General features: G+C 40.5%; 1 protein-coding gene across 1 annotated transcript; it reads left to right on the top strand.

Moving 5' to 3' along the window:
- The first annotated feature begins 1,688 nt into the window (after positions 1-1,688).
- On the top strand, positions 1,689-9,021 carry LOC100892653 (ubiquinone biosynthesis protein COQ9, mitochondrial-like). Its single transcript, XM_030976168.1, has 4 exons — positions 1,689-2,012; positions 6,873-7,182; positions 7,584-7,770; positions 8,821-9,021. The coding sequence occupies exons 1-4, from the start codon at positions 1,970-1,972 to the stop codon at positions 9,019-9,021; spliced, it is 741 nt and encodes a 246-aa protein (XP_030832028.1). The 5' UTR covers positions 1,689-1,969.
- The last annotated feature ends 535 nt before the right edge of the window (positions 9,022-9,556 follow it).

The raw sequence follows: 9,556 nt of genomic DNA, 5'->3' as shown, positions 1-9,556 counted from the left end.
TTCAAGCCAAATATTTCAGTGATCCCTGCCTATGATTAAATTTGACCTAGTATCCACCAGGATATATTTAGCGCCGCGTTCCGCGCTTTGAATTGTGCGGACAGGGTGAAGTCAGAAGTTGAAGAAAAATCGAATTTTCAAACTCTATTCGTGCGATTTGGAGTACTTTTTGCCAGGATATTTTTTTTTTTTTAAATCCCAGCATAATTACGTCGGCTGGCTGGCAGTAGGGCGTTAGCGCGCTAGCGACTCGAAAACTACTTTTCGAATAATTCACATTCAAAGATTTGTTTTATATTTAAACTGCTTTCCGTCCCGAAAATTGGTTTAAAACTTTGAAGACTAATCAGAAATGTTATAGTAGAACACGGCCACAATTTTTTCGGAAATAAGTCAGGTTTATACAAGTTTGAGGCGATTTAGTGCTAACGCCCTTCTGCTTAACGTTTCATTTTTTACCTGAAATTCGAGCTAACGCCCCTCTTCCACTAGGATTTCTAGGAGGAGATAAATGTAAACACAAGAGGTGGGACTATGTGTGCAGTCCACATGGATATAGTTCGCCGGTGTAACAAAAAGTATAGACACTCATGACACCAGTACCTAGAGGTGTAACGTGTAATTAAGTGTTTAATAAACACAGTCATAATAATTCCCTCAACAAGATCAAGAGTCCAAGGAGTGTAACGTTTATCCACTTGTATTTCATTTCTAAACAAGATCTTCAATTGCAACAATGTTGACAACCATAATTGACACGGTACAGTTTCCTAGTACCTCAGGCAGGCGCGGATCCAGGATTTCTTAGGTCCTCGAAAAAAATTTGGGGGTTGCGCTCAAGGGGGGGGGCCAACCCCCCCAAAAAGGTAAAAATCACGTGTTTTTACATGATTTTTGTTCTCAAGAGGGGGGCGGGACTCCCCCCCCCCCTGGATCCGCCACTGACCTCAGGTATCACTTGATTGTCAAAACCAGTCGTAAGACTAGTACGGCAGTTGGGATGAGCAGACTGGTGTCGGGCTTCAGCCCCCCTCACACCAGGCCCCGGGAAATGTTTTTAAAGTTGGCAGGTGGGGCTAAAATATTTACGATCAGGTAGAGCGTATGAGCGGAGCCCCCGAAAGCTCGGGTCTTTTAGCAGGCCAGGGGCGGCGGAGCGTCATTCATAGTAGGGGGAGCACCAACGTTAAAGGGCGCTTTCCGGGAAAAGGGGGCAACTAAAAAGGGAAACCTCAAAGCGAAAATATATACATTTTCTAAGACATTGTTATATACCCCCACATTGTGATTACATTATCAGGCATGATTTCAATATTTGTTTCTCTTTATACATCATATGATATTGCTTAAGCATCATACTTTGCATACAGTTGGGTGTGTTGGTCTGAATATTCATTTGCGAACGAGCGAGGTGAGCGAGGAAAACATTTAAGAGGTCTTAAAAACTACATCTTATAAGGAAAAAACCCAATCCCGATGTGGTTATAAGCACATTCATAACGGACAACTGAACAGACCTTTGATAGTAACATAGTAATCATCTAAATGCGAGCGAGCTTTGGGGGAAATAATAATGCTCTTAGTCCCTTTAAATTAGGGGCACGTTTAATAATGAGATGAAAGGATATCGAAAGGAATAACACACTTATTAGAAAAGAAAAGGAGCACGTACGTTTCAAAGTACCTGCGAGCCGCCTATACAAATAACATTCCACCAGGGCTACAACCCGGACCCAACATGAGTATTGCATTCGATCATTAATAATACAAAAACATTTGCCTGCTATACAATCGCACCGCAGACAAATGATATTTGTCGCTGTTCATGGTTTTGTGGTTTTTCCTCTTCCTGATCTGGTCGCCGAAAAAGATATGACTGTCATGCCATGGAGTTGGTATCATGAAACCCCCCAGAGGGAAGAGACTCGACGGAAATTGCTAGCAAGGGAATATAACCAAATTACAGAAAATGACGATCTTACAGGAGTTTAAATTTGCTCGGAACTTATTAGGTAAGTTTTCGTCATAAATATTTTGAGAAAAAATTTAAGTATTCTATTCAGATCTACTTGAATCAAAATGTTTGGGTTTTGTTCACGTTCTACCCACACATATCAGCATTTAGTATACTTTGTGTGTATTAAAAACTGTTCAGACAACCTCTATTGATTCTCAACATTTCAAACACCACTGCCCAAACTCAATTCACTTAAAATCGGTACTTTAGTAATAATAATAATAATATATGAGATTTATATTTATAATTAAATGCTCAAGGCGCTTCAAAATATTTAGGGAACACATTACATCATGACAAAGAATCGTGTACATTTACATAAGAAAAAAATGCAAAAATGAAAGAATGAATGAATGTCTGTCTTCAAAACGCGAAATTGAACAAATGGGATTTAAGGTTGCTCTTAAAAGACGTTAAAGAGTCGGATTTCTGATCAGCTCATAATGTGGAAGTGAATTCAACGGGGCTGGTCCTGTGACAATAATTGATGACACATAATAGCAGTAAATTACAACCTTTTCAACTTACCGATGTAATGGTGAGTCTATACCGTCAATCTTGCCGATAGTATTGTAGCGAATTAGCCAAAATGTCTTTTCCCTATTTTTAGCACTGTAAACCCAATGGACTGGTCGAGGCTATTCAAACTCTGATAATAAAACAAAGGAGAAGATACCTCAAACCTGTCGTCTTTAATACCGCACAATATCTGTCTCTCATCCCAACACTGTGCAAACTAATAGAGAGACTTGTGAAAAACAGACTCTCGTGGTACATATTGAAAGAGGGAATATTATTACCCCTTTCCAATCGGGATTCATGAAGATATAGGTGTAAAACCGACCATTTAATCAAATTAGGAAACAGATATTCAAAAATTAATGGCTAATAAAGAATATACAGTTGTGATATTTCTTGACCTATAGAAGGCGTACGACGTAGTATGGAGACAAGGCATAGTTTAAAATGGATTCATGCATTAATCGTGTTGAGAGTGTGAAACTATTATCAGAACAGAAATAAATGTAATATAGGCATTCCACAATGAAGCGTGATAAGCCCATTAATTTTCGATTTCATGATCAATGGTCTTGGACGAATTCAGGATACTGTTTAAATATCATTGTATGCTGACGACATAATTATGTTTTTTTTTCACCGAAATTATACCCAAAAAAGTTACAAGCGGCTCTAGGCTTAATTGAAAAATAGTGTGATACATGGGGTATGCATCTTTCATATTCAAAATCAAGAGCCGTAGCATTCGGCAGAAAAGAAAAGAAAAATATCGATTAACAAATATATAGCAAAATCATTCAATTGGAAAAGGAATACAATTTCTTTGGAGTATGGTTCGACTTGAGATTGACGTGGAGTACACATATTAATTGAAATTTAAATAAGATGCAAAAAAGACATCTTATGAGGTGTATTGCTGGTACCAAATGGGGTTATAACTCGGAAATACTTCACTATGTTTATAAAGGCTTAATCCGATCTTTTTGAAAAAAATTAGACACCATACAATTCCAGGCCTATATACATTTACTAGTGGAGTTCTTTACAAGGCTTTACAAGTTGAAAGCGGGGAAATGCCATTGCACGAACTCCCACCCCCCCCCCCCCGCCCCTGGAAATTTTGAAGGTGCAAACAAAAAATGTATAGCAAATACTGCAAAGGGGCCTAATATTGCAGCGTTTAGACTAATAAACATGCGCAAATCTTCTCGCTCGGTCGCTACGCTCCCTCACATAATATGCTTCAAAATATACAAGTAAATATTGTAGAAAAACTGTATTCCGTTGGTATCACGTAAGCACAGTTATAACTTTATGTATGCCCAAGCTCCCTACTTACTAACATTTACCTACTTAACATTTACAACCCTTCGGACTGTATACTAATTACAGGCGAAGTAAAAGTGAAGCGTGAAAAAGCATATTTCTTGTTTTTATGCTATAGTTTTGCTAAGGAATGAAATTTCTGAATACCACAAAACTTCAAAAACCTGTTAGGGGCCGGGGGGGGGGGTACTCACATATTAATACATACGGGGGTGTGCCGCTCTAATGGGCCAATTTTTCACACAACAAAAATTAACAAAATATCCCTAAACATTGGTTCGTTTTTTTCTAAACTTCCAAAATGTTCGGATGACACCCAGAAAATTGTGAAAAATGGGCACTTTTTTGAGAAAAATCCCCCCAAATGGCCCTTAAATAGGGTGATGATTTCAAGGCTTGAGCGGCACACCCTCGTCCAAACCAAATATGAGAACCCCCCCCCCCTTCCGTCACCTTCGCCCCTCTCGTTCACTATGCTCCCTCGTCCCTCGCATAACGTCCCCCCGGTCATGAAAAGAAATCGCCGCTCTTGCATGCAGTTAAAAGTAACCATCTTACAAAAAAAAGTCTTTTTAACGTGTTGGCAATATTAAAGATACGCTTGGAAAATGGGCCAAGGTCCTTTTGTCAAAAGATCGCAGAACTTAGAGATTGCATGGGAATAATGACAAACTCACTGAATGCATGATGATTAAATCTTATTGCCACTATAAGATGCCATGTGTATCTACAGAAATAAAAGATTTTCTTTATCAATTATATTCTTTAGAAGTCATTAGAAAAATAGAATCACTGTTTAAGAATCTATACAGATGTTTCAAAACAACAGGAAGGGTATACGGGAGCGGTTTATACTATCAGTGGCGGATCTAGGCCCCACCCCCTCCCCTCTGGAAAAAAAAGGACGGGAAAAAAAGAAGGAAAAAAAGAAGGAAAAAAGGAAGGAAAAAAAAGGAGAAACACCCCAAACCAATTAGTGACCTACTAGTGCCACAAATAAGGTATCAAAATATGCTCATCTGACCGTAATTAAATGCCTAAAACCCGCCGGGGGTCCAGCCCCTCGACCCTACCAGAGGCCCTAAGGCGGGTCCCTGCATGCTTGTATTACTGTTATAAGATGCCTAAAACCCCTGACCTTCAGGGGGCTCCGCCCTCTGGACCCCACGCCAATTAGTGACCTGCCAGTGTCACAAATATAAGGTATAATTATGCTCATCTGACGTAATTAAATGCCTAAAGCCCTGAGCTTCTGGGGCTCTGCCCCCCGAACCCAACCAATGACCATAAGGCGGGCCCCTGGATGCTCATCTGACCGTTATCTATTGCTTAACTCCCCCTGAGCCTCCGCTCCCTGAACCCCACGCCAATTCGTGACCTGCCAGTGTCACAAAATAAGGTATAAAAAATGCTCATCTGACCGTAATTTATTGCCCAAAACCCCTGAGCTTTCGGGGGCTCCACCCCTGGACCCCATGCCAATTCATGGTCTGCCAGTGTCACTAATAAGGTATAAAATATGCTCATCTAACAGTGATTAAATACCTATACCCCCTGAGCTTCTGGTGGCTCCGACCCTAAACCCCACGACAATTCGTGACCTGTCAGTGTCACAAACAAAGTATATAACTATGCTCATCTGATGATAATTTGATGTATAAAAACCCTGAGCTTTTGAGGGCTCCGCTCCCTGGACCCAACACCAATTTGTGTCCTGCCAGTGTCACAAAAAAAATTAATAAGGTATAAAAATATGCTCATCTGACCGTAATTTTTTGCCTCAAACCCCTAAGCCTCCAGGGGCTCCGCCCCCTGGACCCCACGCAAATTCATGAACTGCCAGTGTCGCAAATAAGGTATAAAATATGCTCATCTGACGATAATTTAATGCATAAAAACCCTGAGCTTCTGGGGGCTCCGCACCCTGGACCCAACACCAATATGTATCCTGCCAGTGTCACAAATAAGGTATCAAAATATGCTCATCTGACCGTAATTTATTGTCCCAAACCCCGAGCTTCTGGGGGCTTCGCCCCCTGGACCCCACTCCAGGAGGCGGTGCCCTCAGAAGCTCAAGGTTTTTATACATCAAATTATCGTCAGATGAGCCTAATTTTATACCTTATTTGTGACACTGGCTGGACACTAATTGGCGTGAGGTCCAGGGGGCCGAGAACCCAGAAGCTCAAGGGTTTTAAGCATCAAATTACCGTCAGATTAGCATCCAGTCGTCCGCCTTATGGCCCTGGGTGGGGTCCAGGGGGCAGAGCCACCGGAAGTAAAGGGGTTTTAGGCATTTAATTACTGTCAGATGAGCATCCAGGTGCCTGGCTTTGGGCCCTAGGTGAAATCCAGGGGGCAGAGCCCACGGAAGCTCAGGGGTTTTAAGGCATATAATCACGGTCAGATGAGCGATTTAAAAAAAAAAAAAAATTGTCCCGGAAATTAGAAAATGACGTCAGATATTTTGTTCAGTGGCTTAGGAGGGGGGGGGGGGAGGAACACGTTTTTGTTTGTTGCTTTCTTTAGCACACACACCAAAACAAAACAAAATCTTCTTTTTTGCCAGGGGGGAGGGGTGGCCCCCCCCCCCCCCCCCCCCCCCCCCCCCCCTGGATCCGCCACTGACATCCACCCCATAGGGCAACCACCCTCTAGGCCGACTTCCCTCCGGGATAACTATAACCCCCGGACAACTACCCCCGACGTCAACTACTCCCTAGGACAACTACCCCCTACGGAAACCACCTTCTAGGACGACTACCCCCTGGGACAACTACCTCTCGGAGAAATACCCCCAGTAAACTACCCCTTAGAACAACTAACCCCGTGAGAGTAGGTCAGACAGGTAGATTGATGAAAACAAAGATTTGTTTGTTTTGTTTGCTTATCTAATTATTTCTTTGTAATTTATATATTTATTAATTCATTGGTATATTTTACATTCAGTTCATTACATCACCAAATTAAAAGTTTTGAAATCTCCCCCTTTTTTCCCCCCGTCAAACAGGACAGAATTATTGTAGGTGGTTTTCTACCTCAAAGAGATACAGACAAGGAGACAGTGACAAAGAGGAACCTAGTGTAGAGGACATTCAGAAGATTGTACTCAACACTGCTCTAGAGTTTGTACCTATCCATGGCTGGACAGTCCAGTCCCTCTCTGAGGCTGCTAAGCATGAAGGCTACCCTGGAGTAGCCCATGGGATGTTCCCTAGAGGTGGGGGTGATCTTATGCATCACTTTGTGAAGGAGTGTAACTCACAGTTGGCTGAGCAACTGGCTTTGGATACCAGCAAAGAAGTGGAGGAAGGAGAGAGGTAAGTTGTTTTCTCCCTGGATTCATCTTTAACTCATAATGTCTAATCCACTTTGCTCTAAAAGTCTAGAAAAACAACCCCCTAAAACAGGCAATCAATTCTTGCTAAGAATTCGTTTTATCAATCACATTGGCCTGTTTGATCATTTTTTTTAAACGTAGGTTTGGGGTTGTTATGTTTACTTTTTTTTCTTCAAGGATATGTATTCAATTAAAACTCATAACAAGATACTTGTAAGAACAAGGGGCATATTTCTTTGTCTTTTTTTATATATTTAGCTTTTGCATCGTAGTAGAAATACGAGAATGAGAATGGAAACAGAACATAATATATTATAAAATCATTATATTCAAGTAGGCATATAAAACTAATGTGATCTCAATTGACTCGATTTACCACAGGAAGAAAACATGTGCTGTTATCCGTGATGCCTTACAGACTCGTCTAAGAATGATCATCCCCTATCATGCACAGTGGCCTGAAGCTATGGTTCTTACCGCTAGACCTGAGAATGTAGCAGAACACTTCAACAATCTAGCAAACCTTATGGACACTATCTGGTACCATGCTGGAGATAAATCAGCACATGTAAATTGCACATTTATTTATATCAAGTTATTTAGTTATTTACTTTTTTAAAGTAACTATTTCCTCTTCATTAATATCTTTTTGATTTCTTTTCACTTTGCTCCCTTTGCTTCCTATCTGTTGATCTCTAGTTTTCTATTTTGATAATTTAATTATGTAGCCTGCATTCTTAGTAGAATATGTAGTTTACATAGTGCTGTACCAAGAGAGGAATTAATGTAAACTCATGACCTTTCTCTCCTGCTGATGATAAAACACTCTATACCCCACGTACCAAGATTCTTGCAACACAATTGGTCTAAATGAGGTCATATGACAAAATAGGTTGCATATCCAAAGCAGAGTCGCAGTGATAATAATCAAATAAGTACCGTTGGTGAAGGTGATGGGACAAACTATCACTTACGAGGCGATCTGAAAGTAGCTATCTTTCCGAAGCGAAGCTGAGGAAAGATAGCTACTTTCAGATCGCCGAGGAAGTGATAGTTTGCCATCGCCTGAAACCAAAAAGTGATTATTTGCTTTATATTCCACATCGGAAACATTTCACCTCTTCCGTCAATTAAGAGCAACAAGTCATCAATAACAGCTAGCAAACGGTGTACAATACGTACAGTGCATGCAGTACTTATACATTCAAGAACTTATACGTATACGCAACGTATACAAATCTTCAGTTAAAGTGCGTTGCACTGTATAAATAGTACTACTATCTTCAGTGAAAGTGAGTTGCACTGTGTAGATAGTGCTATCTACACAGTGTAACGATCTTTTCTTCTCCAATCAATGATGGGCGAACTATCTTTTATCTCGTGATTTACTTTTGACCAATCGTAGAGCAAGATTCTTAGTAATGTGGAATATAATAAAAACTATCACATAATAATGCCATAGTCTTTTTGGGGATGATGCATAAACATATAGACTATAGGAGCTAATGAGTCATGGTTAGGGGATAGAGTGTAACAGCAAACAAAACTACCTCTTATACTGTTATTCATAATTATAATTTTTATATTAATCATTAATATTTTTGATTTTTGATTTTAGTTCAACTGGTACACCAAGCGAATATCCCTAGCAGCGGTGTATAAGAGTTCAGAACTGTGCTTCATTCAGGATAAGTCTCCAGATTTTGAAGAAACCTGGACATTTTTAGACAACAGGCTTACAGACTTTACTAGATTCGCCAAGCTCAGAGGAGATGTACAATCGTTTGACACGGTGAGGTATCGCTTGGTGGCTTTTTAAGGCCCTTGTCTGCTTTTTAAAAAGTAGAATGTTTCATTTCCAAAGTGGTGTTTTATTATCCATAGGGGGATACAATACTTATCATCCAATTCGGAACTTGTTGTTACTGAAAATCGTGTTTATCCAAACACAGAAATATTATTTATATTTAATTGTTATGCCCCCGCAACGAAGTATCCGGATGCATTATGTTTTCGGGTTGTCCATCCGTCCGTACGACCGTATGCGGTACTAGTACGTCCCGTTCTCGCAATCGCGTTATCTCAAGAAACGATTGATGGATTCCCGCCAAACTTGGGCCATGTATCATGTATCTTGCAGAGCCAATGAACTTATTATATTTGGGGGGTCACGAAGTCAAAGGTCACAGGGCTCGTTAAAAATGCAACAATAGCCCGTGATTGCGTTAACTCAAGAACCGATTGATGGATTCCCGCCAAACTCGGTTCATGGATTTTGGGGTATATGTCAACGGTCAAAAGTGATGGGATCATTATGTATGCAAAAATAGCTTGTGATCGCATTATCATTAGAC

The sequence above is a fragment of the Strongylocentrotus purpuratus genome, unplaced genomic scaffold (genome assembly GCF_000002235.5).
Source record: "Strongylocentrotus purpuratus isolate Spur 01 unplaced genomic scaffold, Spur_5.0 spur5_scaffold_8, whole genome shotgun sequence".
Taxonomy (NCBI): Eukaryota; Metazoa; Echinodermata; class Echinoidea; order Camarodonta; family Strongylocentrotidae; genus Strongylocentrotus; species Strongylocentrotus purpuratus.
The sequence above is the reverse complement of the archived record's forward strand: the minus strand, read 5'-3'. Positions and strand labels throughout refer to the sequence as shown.

Bases quoted from the DNA above. Each gene is read 5' to 3' on its own strand.
- LOC100892653 (XM_030976168.1), top strand. From the start codon at position 1,970: ATGACGATCTTACAGGAGTTTAAATTTGCTCGGAACTTATTAG. The intron at 2,013-6,872 runs GTAAGTTTTCGT...CCCGTCAAACAG, and splicing joins ATTTGCTCGGAACTTATTAG to GACAGAATTATTGTAGGTGG. The intron at 7,771-8,820 runs GTAAATTGCACA...TTTTGATTTTAG, and splicing joins CTGGAGATAAATCAGCACAT to TTCAACTGGTACACCAAGCG.